Here is a 15,893-nt window from a genome sequence, read left to right as displayed (position 1 = left end):
AAGTGATTTATTTGAATATTTCACGGTACTCGTCATAAACATACAAGAATTTATTATTATTTATTTTATGTTTATCTGTTCGTGTCTTGTTCGAGAGACGCAAATGTATCAACAAAAATTATCTATGCAATTTGAGATTTTTTTTAATTTTTGATATTCACATGTGTTCTCACACTTCTTCCTTGAAATTTTACTTCAGGTAAATTTTTTTGAAGGATACGGTTTAATTTTAATTTTTTTTTTTCAATATAAATTTTTATTATATTTTAAATTATTTTTTTTTCTTTGTTAATAAAATATACTAATAATTTTTAAAGTTATTTTTTATTATAAATTTTTTAATTATTTTTTTAAAAGAATATTTTAAAATTTTTTAAACGACACACGTTTTAACCGGATGAAGTTTCAAAACAAACTGAAGTTGCAATATTTTTGTTTGGTTCAAGTTTTGTTTTGTGTGAATGAATTTTTGAAATGAATGAACAGCTGATTTTTTATGAATGTATAATAAAATGAATGAAATACGCCGGTTAACATTGTATGGAGTTTGTTTTTTGTTAATGTTATTAATTTTATTTTTTTTAAATAAATAAAATAAATTTAATAAAATTTAATTAAATAAAATTAAATTGCTTTTAAAAAAAAATAAAATTAAATAAAATTTTTTAAAAATTATTTTTAATAAATTTAAAAAAATTAAATTGCTTTTCAAAAATAAAAATTTTTTAAAGATTATTTTAATTTAAAAAATTAATTTTCAATTTTAAAAATTAATAATATTAATATTTTTATTAATAATAATATATTATTTAATATTTCTATTTTTTAATGTTTAAATATTTTTTTTTATTGAAATAAAAAAAAATAATAATTTCTTAATTTATTTAAAAAAAAATATTAAATTAATTATTTAAGTTTTAATTTCATAAAGTTTTTTTTCACAAACATTAATTTTTATTTTAAATATTTCTTTTTTTTTCTCAAAATATTCAACATTATTTTTATAAATGTTTAACGTAAAATTAAATTGAATTTTATACCATTTGCTTTCCAAGTCGCTATTAGCATTTGGTACGTCATTCACATTTGACGGCTCTGTAGTCTGTTGTTTACAATTTTCACACAAATCATTGCAAAAAAGGTTTTTCTCAAAATTTTCGAACAAATACGCCTTGAAAAATTCCGGAAACGATCGATTTTCACTTCTGATCTCCCAAATTAACCTTTCATCATGTTAGGACTCATCGTATCTGGCAGACTGGTAAGAAATTTCTCGAATATTCGAGGCTTTGCAATTTTTTTCACAAGCGGTGTGCTTTTTTTCCCTCTTCAGGTCCAAACAAATTTCCAAGAAATCGAACCCGGCAAATATCTCATCGAAATTCCGGAAGCCGACAACATCAATCACATCGTTGTCTTTCTCACTGCCGACACCCCGATGGCTTTAGGCACTGCAGGTGCCGTTTACTTCTCCTGGCCCGATCCAAATTCGCCGCCGCAATTTCAGTATCTCGGGCACATCTCCAACTCCAAGCCATCGGCCATTTTCAAGATAAATCAACTGAAGAAATTGCACGAACTGGAAGTTATGGATCAAGGATCTGTCTTTGGGCAACAACAAATTTCGCATACGGCACAAATTGGCGTCTCTATTGAGCCGGAGGTGAATGTTTTGCAACAAACTTCGGCAATTGCCAACACGGGAAACAGTTATTTGCAGTTTGGACAGAAGATTTTGGAGAATTTCTTTAATTTCGCATCGAGCTTTGCCGTGACACAATCCCAGATGCAACCAAATCCCATGGAAACGTTCGTTCCTCTGTCGACATTGCAATCGTGGTACGTCAACTTCCAACGCCGCCTCGAACAAAATCCGAATTTTTGGAAGAACTGACCGCAAATCATGGAAATGCAGGATATTACGGTGGATGATGAGTTAATTTAAGTTGTTTGTTGGAATTTTTTTTGAAGCCCAGTTTAATTTGTAGGAAAAAATGTTCTTTTTTTTAAATAAAAATGCGATTTCATCATTCATCAACAACTTTTATTATTTATATCATCATTTTTTGCTTATCTTTCTTTTTATTTGTAATAAATATATATTATAATATGAATAAAACAGGACTTTATATTAAAATTTTGACTTTTTTTAATTAACTTTATGATTTTTTTTTAAATTATAATTCAATTTTGAGTTCTAATATAAATTTTTACCTTTTTTGTCTTTCGATCTGTTGTCTTTTTTCTAACATTAAATTTAATTAGCGGAAGCATTTGGTGTATATCTCTTGATGGTGGATTTTTTGTCAACTTATCTAATTTTTTTATTGACTATCTTTACTTTTAATTACGTTTTGTCTTAATATTTTTAATTTTTTATTATGTTTTAATAAAAAATATATTTTTTTTAATTTTTCAGAAGACATTTTTTATAATTTTAAATTTAAAGCTGAAATAATTTAGAAAAATGTTACATATTTCATCAAATAAAATTTTATCCAAAATTTATTTTTTTAATTTTGCGATAAAAAAATAATAAATTCAAAAAATATTTAAAAAAAATATTTTTTATTAAATTAATAAAAATTTTATTTTATATAATATTATTATTAACTTAATATGTAAATAATTTTTATTTTTAATTTTTATTAAAAAAAAAATTTTAAATAAATGTTTAATTTTAATAAATAATTTAATTTTCATATTTTTTTAATTTTTTATTTTTTTAATTTTAAATAATTAATTTTTTAAATTTATAAAATTAAATAATTATATTATTTACCATTTTTTATTTAAATAATTAAATTTTATTAAATTAAATAATTCACATAAAAAAATATTTCATATATCTTAAAATATTGAAACAATTCTCAAAATTATATCAGCTTAAAATTTAAATTAATTTAAAGAAATTTTCAAGAATAATTCCAAACCCTCTTATTTTTGCTCATTTTAAATTTGAATGTCATGAAACCTGAGCAATAATTCATCCTTTTATTGACTTTGCTTCTTAATTTGTGGACGTTAGAAATACGTACTAAATTTTCAGTATAATAATAATATTTTATAGTATTTTTCGTTTAGACTAATTTTTAGAGAAACTAACTAACTCGTAAGCTCATATTAATGTATAATATAGTATTTAGGTATAGTTCTAATAGATTATTTTAGTAAGCGTTTAATAGGCAAAAGTGAACCAAATTTCTAATAAATTGATTGATTTTTTTACGAGGATCACTACTTGAGGATTTACATTCACAACACTGCTTGCGGGAGGGGATTATCAAAAAACCCTCATGAACAATATAAGAAGGAAGCCACGAATTTGCTGCTTTTCAGAGAGCGCGCGCATAAATTTTGCCTAATTAGTTATGAAAAATATGTACAAAAAATTTAAAAAGTTTTTTTGGTAATTTTTTTTTTATCTCTTCCAACAAGTCTTTTTGTTGTGACAGTGCAAGTAAGTGAGGTCCCAAATGCGTGACTTTCATTGTTCGTTATATTGTACATGAGGGCGTGTTTTTGAGGGAGGGAGGGCTTTTTTGTGGAAATTGGGTGCAAATTGTGTAAAAATGCGTGTTTCTTAAGATTTCTAGTTGTTATCGTTATCGTCCCTAATTGTGTTGCTACGTTCTATTTTGAGGATTTGTAGTAATCTGTGGTAGACTTGAGATATTCTATTAAAAGATTTTGTTGGAAGAGCATTTGTCTATTTGCTATTGTTATTTTCGGCATCGGTTTCCTCTAAGTTCGGTGGAAGAACGTTATACTGAAAATAAAAAGAATTAATTTTAAATTAATTTATTTTAAAAAATTAAATTTTTAGAAGAATTTTGATTTAAAAATTTTCTAAAATTAATTTTATTTTTTTTTAATGAAATATAATTTTCAAAAATTAAAATAATTAAATAAATTTAGATTTTAATGAAATTTTTAGCTAAAAGATTTTTTTAAAAATATTTAAAAAATCAATAAAGAATTTAAATTTTCTTTTCAAAATTATTCTTAAAAATTTTTTAAAACTTTTTGAAATTTTAAATATTTTTTTGTCAAAATTCTCCTCGGAAATTAAAAATAAAAATTTACCTGAAACTTATCAACAATGTTGCCGCACGGGAAATAAAATGCCACAACAAACATTTTCCCGGTCTTTGAAAAGGCTTTTCCGACGCCAAAGTAACGACTCGCGCACCAAATCATCTGCGTAAAGTGCCCTGTATTCACGTTCGTGTGCAACAAAGACACTTCCTTGAAGAAATCGTACTTTTTTACTTCCTTATACCAATAGGAGGCCACTTCTTGTCCTGTTAGATCAGTCAAAACGTTGTTGGCGGGACAACAAAAGAGATTCTGTCCCAAGGTTTTCTCGTTCGTTTTGTAGTAAAATTCATTCGACGCTGCTAGTTTATCGGCCCATCGCTGAGCTTTTTCACACAACTGAAAAAAAAATTAAAAAATTAATTTTTTGTTAATTTTTCTTAAAAAAAATAAAATTTAAAAATAAATTGAATTAATTTAATTTTAATAATTTAAAAAATAATTTAAATTTAATTTACAAAAAATAAAATTTAATTTTAATTAATTTTTTAAAATTATTTAATATTTTAAAGAAATAATTTAATTAAATTAAAATATTTTATAAATAATTAATTTTCTTAAAAAAATTATATTTTAATTCTATAAAAATATCAAATTTTTTAAAAACTGATAATTTCTAAAATAAACGAGTTGGTACTTTGCACACATGTTTAATTATGCTAAATAAAAAAAAATTAAAAATAATTTTATTTTAAAAATTTTTTTTTAAATTAATTTTTTAATCATAATTTTTAAATAATTATAAATTAATTTTAATAATTAAAATTAATTAATTTTATAATTAAAATTTATTTATTTATTAATTAAAAGTATTAATAAATATATTTATTTTTTTCAAAAAATCAGGAAAAAAATGAGAAAAAATGATCTTACTTCATTGGAAATTGTCAATGCTGGCGACATATGCCGTGCCCTGTATTCATTATGCCAACATAAGCAATCAAGTATAAAATCACGATCCAACACGACTTTGGAGTCTTCATCGTCAAACCTTCTGGAAGCGTTCTGAAATGAAAAAATAAAATAAAAATCATTAAAAAATCGTTACTCATTCAAAAATTTTCGACAATTCCAAATGGTATAAAATTCTGTACGACTACAGAACCCATTCACGTGTTTTTCTGAATGAAAACAGCTGTTCAGTGTGCTTCCGTCTATCGAATCGAGCAGTTTAGTTTTATTTTTGCTCTTCCTCCGCCTCAAGGAAGCCCCGAAAATGCTACAAATTTTACTTGCTGGAGCGACAAACATTTGCAGGTAAGTCCTTTTGCCACTTTTTCACAGGATTAATCCTACCAAAAGTGACAATGTTCATGAAAATCTTTGTTTTTGGGTCAAGGTCCATCTGAAAATGTGTGTTTGTATTTTTAGGAAGCAGACGCCGCATTGTATAAATAAATTGCAGTTCGTTGCCAGCGTGCGACAGAATTTATTGCGACAAGCAAAACGTGAATTCACCAAAATTTCCACACCTGTCAAGCCGGAAACTGGAAATGTCTTTAAATTATCACGATTTCTCGTGTTAGGAGGCACCGGAATTTCCCTCGCGCTGCATCTGAGGAACCAAAATCTCGTTGTCGAGTGTCAAGCGAGTCGTTTAAAGGGCCTTCGTCAATCACAAAAAGACATAAAATTCGATTGGCGGCTTTTTTGGACGTATTTGAAGCCGCATTTGGCGAAATTTCTCGCAGCAATTGTCACGGCACTCGTCGTTGCTTACCTGAACATCCAAATTCCGACGTTGCTGGGCGGTTTGGTGAATGCACTGTCAAAATACGCGAAAAATGCCGCTGAATTCGATCGTGGGCAGTTTTTGCAAGACATGAAACCGCATGCCATTAATTTATTCACATGTTACATCGGACAAAGTATTTTTACGTTCATGTACATTTTACTGCTGAGTCAAATTGGGGAACAAATGGCGACAAAAATCCGTCAAGATCTTTTCAGGCAAATAATTGTACAGGATTTGGCTTTTTTCGATGAAAATCGAACAGGAGAGCTCGTAAATCGTCTCACGACGGATGTTCAGGAGTTTAAACACAGTTTTAAGCAGTGTGTGGCGCAAGGCTTACGTTCAATTGCTCAACTAATTGGCGGCGGGATCTCACTTTTCCTCATTTCGCCGCATTTGGCGACTGTAGCGCTCGTTTCTGTGCCTGCTGGAGTGCTAATTGGATCGATTTTCGGTGCAAGTTTGCGGATTTTGAGCAAAAGATCGCAAATTCAGTCGGAAAAAGCAACTGCTGTGTGTGAAGAAGCCCTCAGTAATATTAGAACCGTGCGAGCAAGTGCCTGTGAGATGACCGAAGTTGAACTTTTCTCACGAGAAACGGAACAAGCGGCGATTTTGTCGCAACAACTGGGCACAGGAATCGCCGCTTTTCAGGCAATGACGAATTTATTCCTCAACGGGATGGTTTTGGGCACACTTTCGATCGGGGGATATTTGATGTCGAACGACAGTATCAGCCCGGGACAGTTAATGGCATTTTTAGTTGGGTCCCAAATCGTTCAACGAAGTCTCGCCCAAGGATCAATTTTGTTTGGAACAGTCATCAAGGGACTTACCGCAGGTTCGAGAGTCTTTGAATTTTTGTCTGTCGAGCCAAAAGTGAAGTTAAATGAGGGAATTCGGCTCAAAAATGACTCTGTGCAAGGAGAAATTGTCTTTGAAAATGTTTCTTTTGTGTATCCGTCGCGACCTGAGCAGACAATTCTCAAAGATTTTAATCTCGTGCTGAAACCTGGACAAACAATTGCTTTGGTTGGGCACAGCGGATGCGGAAAATCCACAATTGCTGGCTTATTAGAGAGATTTTATGAACCGACAAGCGGGCGAATTCTCATTGATGGCGTCGATTTGCGGGAAATTTGCCCTGATTGGTTGCGCGGAGAGCTTATCGGACTAATTGAGCAACAACCGATCCTCTTTGGCACGACAATTCTCGAAAATATTCGATACGGGCGTCCTCATGCGACACTCGAGGAAATTCAGGATGTCGCCAAAGACTCACAATGTCACGAATTTATCACAAAATTACCTGAGGGATACGACACGATGGTTGGCGAACGTGGCATCCAGTTGAGTGGCGGGCAGCGACAACGAATCGCTATTGCACGAGCTCTTTTAAAGTTACCAAAAATTCTAATTCTTGATGAAGCGACGAGTGCCTTGGATGCCAATAGTGAAGCAGAGGTACAAAAAACGCTCGATATCGCGGCAACACATCGCACGTCGCTCATTATTGCGCATCGACTGAGCACGATAAAGAACGCTGATGTCATCGTGGTGCTCGACAGCGGGAAAATTGTCGAAATGGGAACGCATGACGCGCTTATGAGACAACGGGGACACTACTTTGACTTGGTTAAGCAGCAAGAAAGACAGAAAGGGGAACGGGCGCAAGGGTAAAATGACAAATTAATTTTATTTTAGGGATAAAAAATATTTTTTTTCTTTGTTAGTACAATTCATGACGCAAATCTAGACAAATTTATGAGAATAAAATTTATTTTTTTGTTCATGCAAAGTGTTTTCTTCAAAAAGGTCATGGGAGAACGAAACACCTGACATTGATTACTCGTGAAATGGAAAACTTTTTAAATAGCAACATTTCTACCACCTGCTGTCAGATACAATTTTTTCTATTAACTCGGAATCTGACGCGCATCACGCATGGTTTGAAGAGAAATTTTCCAGTAAATTAACATTTTTCGTTTCCGAGCAAGTACTTGTGTGATAGTTGAAGGTAATTTTTGCAAAATGAAGGTGAAATGAACTTTTTTTGATTAAACATCTCGTGTGGTAATCAATTATTTAGCAGAACAAATTTCTCTTGAGTGTTAGTTTGTACATTTTTTTAGAAAATTCAATTTTGCAAGGCTTCTAATGTTCTTCTGAGATGATTTAATCTTTACAAAAAAAAACAAATAAAACCAATAATTTAAAAAATCACAAATAAAACCAAATTAAATAAATAATAAAAAAATTGAATTTTTATAAAAAAAAATAAATTAAATAAAAAAAATTATTTTAAAAAATATTTAAAAATAATTTTTTATTAATTAAAAAAATTATTAAAAATTAATTAAAGCCCTTGACATAATCATTTAAAAATTTGAAAAAATGTTTGACACAGTTTTTGACAAATTTAGTTTTCAAAACAAAACTATGTCAATGAAAAAATTTTTTTTCAGTTTCAATTTTTTGGCAGTTTTGGCAGTTTTGAGTTAGAAATTGATTAAAAATGATAAATTAGAGCCCTCTGACATATTTTTATCCATTTAGAGCAAGATTTGACAAAAATGGCTTTGACACAGTTTTTGACACAGTTTTTTTGCTCTTGATTTAGTTTTCAAAACAAAACTATGTCAAATAAAAAATTTTTTTTTTTCAGTTTCAATTTTTTGGCAGTTTTGAGTTAGAAAATGATTAAAAATGATAAATTAAAGCCCTCTGACATATTTTTATCCATTTAGAGCAAGATTTGACAAAAATGGCTTTGACACAGTTTTTGACACAGTTTTTTTGCTCTTGATTTAGTTTTCAAAACAAAACTATGTCAAAGAAAAATTTTTTTTTCAGTTTCATTTTTTTGGCAGTTTTGAGTTATAAAATGATTAAAAAATGATAAATTAGAGCCCTCTGACAAATTTTTATCCATTTGGAGCAAGATTTGACAAAAATGGCTTTGACACAGTTTTTGACACAGTTTTTTTGCTCTTGATTTAGTTTTTAAAACAAAACTATGTCAAAGAAAAATTTTTTTTCAGTTTCAATTTTTTGGCAGTTTTGAGTTAGAAAATGATTAAAAATGATAAATTAGAGCCCTCTGACAAATTTTTATCCATTTAGAGCAAGATTTGACAAAAAAGGCTTTGACACAGTTTTTGACACAGTTTTTTTTTTGCTCTTGATTTAGTTTTCAAAACAAAACTATGTCAAAGAAAAAAATTTTTTTCAGTTTCAATTTTTTGGCAGTTTTGAGTTAGAAAATGATTAAAAATGATAAATTAGAGCCCTCTGACAAATTTTTATCCATTTGGAGCAAGATTTGTCAAAAATGGCTTTGACACAGTTTTTGACACAGTTTTTTTTGCTCTTGATTTAGTTTTCAAAACAAAACTATGTCAAAGAAAAATTTTTTTTCAGTTTCAATTTTTTGGCAGTTTTGAGTTAGAAAATTATTAAAAATGATAAATTAGAGCCCTCTGACAAATTTTTATCCATTTGGAGCAAGATTTGTCAAAAATGGCTTTGACACAGTTTTTGACACAGTTTTTTTGCTCTTGATTTAGTTTTCAAAACAAAACTATGTCAAAGAAAAAATTTTTTTTCAGTTTCAATTTTTTGGCAGTTTTGAGTTAGAAAATGATTAAAAATGATAAATTAGAGCCCTCTGACAAATTTCTAACCAGTTCGAGCAAGAATTGACAAAAAATTGCTTTGACACAGTTTTTTTTGATCTTGATTTAGTTTTCAAAACAAAACTATGTCAAAGGAAAATTTTTTTTCAGTTTCAATTTTTTGGCAAAAATTTAAAAAAATGTTGGAATAAAATTTTAATTTTTATTAAAAAAAAATTAAATAATTAAACAGCAAATTTTAGAATTTAAAAAATAAAGTAGAAAATATATAAAAAATAAGCTCCCAAGAAATAAAATATTTTAAAAATTGTGAAAAATTCAATAAAAAGTCTCAGATTGAATTTTAAAAATTTTAACATATTTAGTAAAAAAAAAAATAAATAAAAACACGCTCTCATCACTATATTCAGCCAAAATCCTTTACAAATTTTATTTTTTTCGATCGAATGCTATTTTTGTATCCCCAACACAGTACATATCGAGCCTGTTACATAATTGAATAAACAATAACAGAAAAATCTCATTTATAACAAGAACGTATGCAATTTATATCAATTTATGCCGAGAGCGAGCAAACTGCCTTTTAAGGGTAAATTATGCAAATGCTCGGAATTCAAATCAACTTTTCATTACAAGCATGAAAAACACAAAAAATCAATGCAAACTGTGTTTTCAGCCCCTTTCCACGAAAAAAAAATTTCCCGAGAATTTAGTCTCGCCACGAAAAATATTTTTCTCATTACGAAACTTTTTGCGAATTAAACTGATCTCGACCCTTGTTAATTATTAAAGGAACGAAAGCGACGGAGAAAAAAGGTCCAATATAATTCAATTTATGAAAGCCTCTGTCAAAGTTTATTGTTGTAAACGCCCACTGATGCTTTCAAGAGTTCGAGGACGACAAACAACAAAAAAAAAACGCACCTGAGATACAATGGAGCAAAATAGCAAAGAGAACAGAAGACTTTTATTGTCCAAACCACTTTTTATGCGGAATTTTATTGTTCATCAACAGGGTGAACTTTTTATACTTTTGCATCTCTTTCCTTCCGCATGTGGATTTTTCTCATTTTTTTGCATGAAAAATAATTCGATCAGCAACACGTGTCTCATTCCATCTTTATTGTGCCTCCTGCTGTGATGCAATTTCATGCATATAGCCTTGAATTTATTTTCTATTATTCAGCATTACAAGTTGTTCGAGTTATAAATATTTAAAATATCGTCACACTGTCTCGCTTGTCTTACATTGTCTTACATTTTCCTCGGTTTCGTAAGAGAAAGTAGAACACAAAATTTGTAACACGATCTCATCTTAGGAGAATTTCCCAATAAATTGTAATTTATCGGATATTTCAATTACGGATGACATTTATTATTCATCGCTCGATATCCTCTTGTTCGTCTCTTCTGCGGAATAAGGACGTGGAAATTATAAAAGAAAATGGTAATTGAATTGGATTTTCCACATTATAATATTTTGATACATGTAATATTGGCTAGACATCTTGTCGTCGGTCGTGTTTCACCTCCTACTTCTTGTTAGTTTTTCTCTTGTCTGAGGAGAGAAAATTTCTACGACGTCATTTTATTTTTATTATTTTATATGGCAGATATTTATGTTTGTGATGTAAAGAGCAGCTCCCTGTGGGATATTTAATGCCAGAGTGTTGCATCAGATAATAAAACATTTTCTTGTAATTACGTGATGAGCACTTTTCGAGTCATCTCTCTCATGGTTACAGGTTTTAAACATTTATCTCGTTTAGATGCGGTCTACTTTAATGCCTTAACGTGTGAGATTAGCAAGGATTTACGGGGAGACATCAATGTCGTTTGTTGGTGTTGATTTTTTTTTGTTTGTTGGTGAAAAATTGATGAAAAAGGAAAAAAATGTGAGCGTATTGAGAGGTTTTTAAAAAAAGTTACAAAGATTGGATCACTGTTTTGGCGCATTTTTTAGATCGATGAAAGATCTCGATTTCAAGATCAGAACAAAGTATCAGATCAAGACGCCATCTTGTCTTGTTCTAATCATTTGATCTGATCTTCAGATCGCGATTTTTCGCCATAAAAAATGAAATGAAAGTTTACAAGATCGCGATCTGAAGATCAGAACAAAGTATCAGATCAAGACGCCATTTTTTTCTTGTTCTGATCATTTGCTCTGATCTTCAGATCGCGATCTTTTAAAATTTTAAAATAAAATAAAAGTTAAAAAGATCGCGATCTGAAGATCAGAACAAAGTATCAGATCAAGACGCCATTTTTTTCTTGATCTGATCATTTGCTCTGATCTTCAGATCGCGATCTTTTACAATTCAAAATGAACTGAAAGTTAAAAAGATCGCGATCTGGAGATCAGAACAAAGTATCAGATCAAGACGCCATTTTTTTTATTTGTCTGATCATTTGCTCTGATCCTCAGATCGCGATCTTTTTCAAACTTTACATCCCAATTGAAAGTAAAGACATCCTCAAAAGAGCTAAAATTCGTTTGTCAAAACAAACAAATAAAAATCAGCAAAAAGAACAATATGTATCGCCTTTTGTCTGTATCTCAAATCCAGATCTCGTCAAAACAAATAAAAAAATGTTAGCTACCACAAGCACTATAAAAATTTTGTTCTTTCGTGCAAGTAAATAGTAACAGACGAATAACAAATGAATTGTAATCTCACTTAAATTTATTAGTCCCTTTTTCTCCGACGTATTTACCCTTGTCTTTTGCGATTAACACAGAACGAAACCGCGCACTAATTTATGTTTTTTTTCTCTCTCGATTTCTTTTTGCTCACCCATACAACATAAATGTCGTGCAATTATAATCCTGATTACACTTGACTCGTGTGCGATTAGAGTAGTTTTACCATCGCATAATTTGTAAGCGAAATCGTGTTCAAGTGGATTTTTATTTTGTTTGTTGCCTCTTTAGCTCCCATAACTTTTTGATGTTGTTCTTGAATGGCAATGATAAAAACATAGGAACATTATAATAATTATTATTATATATTTATAGCTTTCGTCTGATAAAGTCGACACGCTCTTGGTTGGCAAAAAAAAAGGAAAATCACGTTATCCTTGCAAAGTTGTGTGAAGGCATGTGGCATGTGATGGAAAGGAATGCGACGAAAAATGTAGAGTCATTTTTAAATTAGATTATCGGCGTATCTAATCTTGGGCGGAATGTGCCCGTTGTGGTTAAACTTTTTTCTATACACTTTCTCTTTTTACGATGACAAACTTTTTTTTTCCCCTAATATGATTTTAAAATGGGACAGGCGTTGAAGAAAAAGAAAATCACGCGGAAAAAGGATAAGAACAACATTAATTATGTGCCGGAAGTGTGAAAACAGGCTTGGAGGTCATTAAAATTGTTAATTTTTCATTTTTTCCAATGGAGACGCCTGATATTTGATATTCTCATGCCATCAATTAATAAACGACATAACAACTAATTAATGTTTTGGGACTGGAATTAACAAACAAACGAACGAATGAAGAAGAAATAAGTACAGAAAAACAACCTCAAATTATATTAAAAGCCATAAATTTCTGGTCGGTAGCTTGGCGTTGTTGTTTCTTGTCATTATTTATAGACTGCAGCAGAAGCCAACCAAACAAAAACTTTAATATCCTTTTAATGCCACGATGTTTTTTGTTTGCGCCGCATAATTTTTCTCGATTCATCATCGACGCTTGGCTTAAATAATTTTGCCTTAACAAGGCAAAAAACGCCCGAAATCGCACACACAGAGAGCAAAATTATTCGTTCATTAAATACAATATTTTACATAATATTCAAATTTATGAGGTTGATAAAGGAGGCAAAAAATTTTTTTTACTGCTGCTGCTGAATTTATCATTTCATTTAATAAGCAAATGAGATGGTAGCGTGCCAAAAATATTACGTAGTTATGATATTTATTTTGGACACATTTTTGAATGGTCAAGCGCGAAGTGTTATTGTGTTGTTTTTGGCAAAATTTAATGAAAATCACACGCGAGATGTGAGATTTTCGTTGTAGAAATGTACCAGGCAACTCCATTTCTGAGAAAAAAACGTGTGAAAAAGATCGAAAGTTCAATGAAAGGTCGATGTCGACAATGTCAAGTTTATCAAAAATTTATGAGAATAACAATGCGACAATTTTTTTACTAATTTAAACAAAAAATGTCATGAATGTCAAGTGTGACCGTTTAAAAATTTATAAATAATTTCTTGATAATTTAAACAAAATAAATCTTCAGAATTGATAAATTTTTCAGTACTATTCGAAAGTTATTAAAAATTTTAATTTTATTTATTGAAGTTTTAACTAAAATTTGTAAATGTCAATTCAAAAAAATTTTAGTTTGAAATTTAAAAAAATATTTTTTTTTATAATTTATTTAAGAAAAATTTTCGAAATTTATAAATTATTTGTTTCCATAAAAAATTAATAAAAAAAAAAATCTTCAATACTTTAAAAAAATTGTACAAAAATTTGACAAATGTCAATTCGAAAAATTTCAGTTAAAAATTTGAAAAAATTATTTTTTTGTTGATTAAAATTAAGAACAAGGAAATTTCCTAAAATTTTCAAGAGAAAAAAATTTTTATCAAAATATTTAAAAAAAAAATAATTTAAATGTCAAATCAAAAAATTACCGTTGAAAATTTGAAAATTTATTTTTCAATGAATTAAGTGAAAAAAATTTTAAAAGATAAGAAAATTTTTTAAAATAGAAAGATTTTTTTTCTCATTTTCGAAAAGTAAAAGTTTGTTAAGATCGAAAATTTTTATTAATATATTTTAAATAAAAATTTGTAAATGTCAATTTAAAAAAAAATCCGTTGAAAATTTGAAAATTTTTTTTAATATGGATTAAAATGGAGAAATTTTAAAAAAATCATTTTTCAAAAATTTTGAAAAATTTTCTAATTTTTAATTAAAACAAAACTTTTCAAGAAAAAAAGTTATTAAAAAAATCGTAAATTCAAAAAATTTCCGTTATGAATTTGAAAATTTGCTTTTCGTTCGAGAAATTGTAAGAAAATTTTCAAATTTTTAAAAAAATTCTTATTTTAAATGAAAAGATTTTGTCAAGAGGAAATTTTATTGAACTTTAAAAAAAAATTACCGTTAAAATTAAAATTTAAAAAAAAATTTTTCGTCGATTCTAATAAACTTTAAAAGATAAAAATTGCTAATTTTAACTCTAAAATCATCAATCTTTCTTATCAAAAAATTTTAAAGGCGTTCGTCTATTTTTAAAGTGCTTATAAGGAAGAAAACTCACATACATAACAACAAAGACATTAATACTAACGACGTTTTTCCGGTCCAACACTTTAATCAGATTTCTTTTTCATTCATTCTTTCGCATATTTGTTCCACGTATATCGAGGAAATTGCTTTTTTTACCATATTGTTGTGTTGTTTTCTCACACATGATCGACTGATGGTATTGAAATCTCATTTACCGCCATCCGCAACATTCAATCAAATTTATTTTTTTTGCACCTCCACGTTTTCACACGTCTCAAATCCTTGCCTACGGTAGCGAAACGAGGTAATCAAATTTCAATTTGTTCCTCATCCCGCAAAATATTTTCCCTTTTTTTATGTCTTTTGGCTGATAAGATGGGCGCGCGTACAACTTACATGACCTACTTCAATAGTGAGTGTCTCGTGCAAGCAATTTAATATTCGTGTTAGTATGTTAACGATGTTTGTTTACTTACGGGTCCGTATTCCGCATTGCCATTATCTTCGCGATTCACGACATTCCGGAGACGTTTCAGGACGAGCTCTTCGTGCCGCTTTCTTGAATGAAAGTTACTCGGAAGATTCGGGATATTTATCTGTGGTATCGACGGACTAAATTGAACAGCTTTCTTCGGTGTCGTCGACGGTCGTTGTTGTTGTTTCATTATTTCGTTTTTTTTTTTTGTAAAAATTTACAGCTTAAGATTTAAATGGTAGAAGGAAGATTTTTTCGTGTTTCATTACATAATTTAATAATTATTAGCAAAAGAGGAAGAGGCTTTTTATAAATTTATTTTTTTTTGGAGAGATTTGTCAAAACACTTTTTTGTTGATTTTGTTTGCAACAAAGTTTGAAGGAAGAATTTTGTTGTTTGTGGTATAGTTAGTTAGTTGAGTGTAGGAAAAAGAGCACAACACAATTTTTACATGTTTTCAAGAGAAGGCCACGAATAATACTGAACACTTTTTACGGATAAGCAGCGACAGAAAACAGATGTATTGTCAACAATGCACGAAAAAAGGAAATAGTCTACCGCGCAGGTCTACCTCTCTCTCGCGTGTGAACACGAAATTCGCCTGTATCTCGCAAGGTTAGTGAAGTCAGTTGTGATTGTCGTTCAATGGATTGAATTGGATTGAAAAATTTTCCTTGAGCTAAGCATGAAAGATTTT

General features: G+C 29.4%; 3 protein-coding genes across 3 annotated transcripts; 2 read left to right on the top strand and 1 right to left on the bottom strand.

Moving 5' to 3' along the window:
* Nucleotides 1-1,115: 1,115 nt before the first annotated feature.
* Nucleotides 1,116-2,124, top strand: LOC134836974 (protein OPI10 homolog). The gene is made up of 2 exons (XM_063852274.1): nucleotides 1,116-1,261; nucleotides 1,334-2,124. Exons 1-2 carry the CDS (start codon nucleotides 1,232-1,234, stop codon nucleotides 1,892-1,894), a joined length of 591 nt encoding a protein of 196 aa, XP_063708344.1. The 5' UTR covers nucleotides 1,116-1,231; the 3' UTR covers nucleotides 1,895-2,124.
* A 1,344-nt stretch (nucleotides 2,125-3,468) lies between these two features.
* LOC134837276 (Golgi-associated plant pathogenesis-related protein 1-like) lies at nucleotides 3,469-15,385 on the bottom strand. Its single transcript, XM_063852644.1, has 4 exons — nucleotides 15,197-15,385; nucleotides 4,972-5,103; nucleotides 4,087-4,437; nucleotides 3,469-3,769 (listed from the first exon to the last, which is right to left on the bottom strand). The coding sequence occupies exons 1-4, from the start codon at nucleotides 15,383-15,385 to the stop codon at nucleotides 3,710-3,712; spliced, it is 732 nt and encodes a 243-aa protein (XP_063708714.1). The 3' UTR covers nucleotides 3,469-3,709.
* Nucleotides 5,256-7,625, top strand: LOC134826912 (mitochondrial potassium channel ATP-binding subunit). Its single transcript, XM_063839418.1, has 2 exons — nucleotides 5,256-5,355; nucleotides 5,470-7,625. The coding sequence occupies exons 1-2, from the start codon at nucleotides 5,315-5,317 to the stop codon at nucleotides 7,511-7,513; spliced, it is 2,085 nt and encodes a 694-aa protein (XP_063695488.1). The 5' UTR covers nucleotides 5,256-5,314; the 3' UTR covers nucleotides 7,514-7,625.
* Nucleotides 15,386-15,893: the final 508 nt, after the last annotated feature.

The sequence above is a fragment of the Culicoides brevitarsis genome, chromosome 1, assembly GCF_036172545.1.
Source record: "Culicoides brevitarsis isolate CSIRO-B50_1 chromosome 1, AGI_CSIRO_Cbre_v1, whole genome shotgun sequence".
Lineage (NCBI taxonomy): Eukaryota > Metazoa > Arthropoda > Insecta > Diptera > Ceratopogonidae > Culicoides > Culicoides brevitarsis.
Note: the sequence above shows the minus strand (reverse complement) of the source record. Positions and strands in the feature narration are given on the sequence as shown.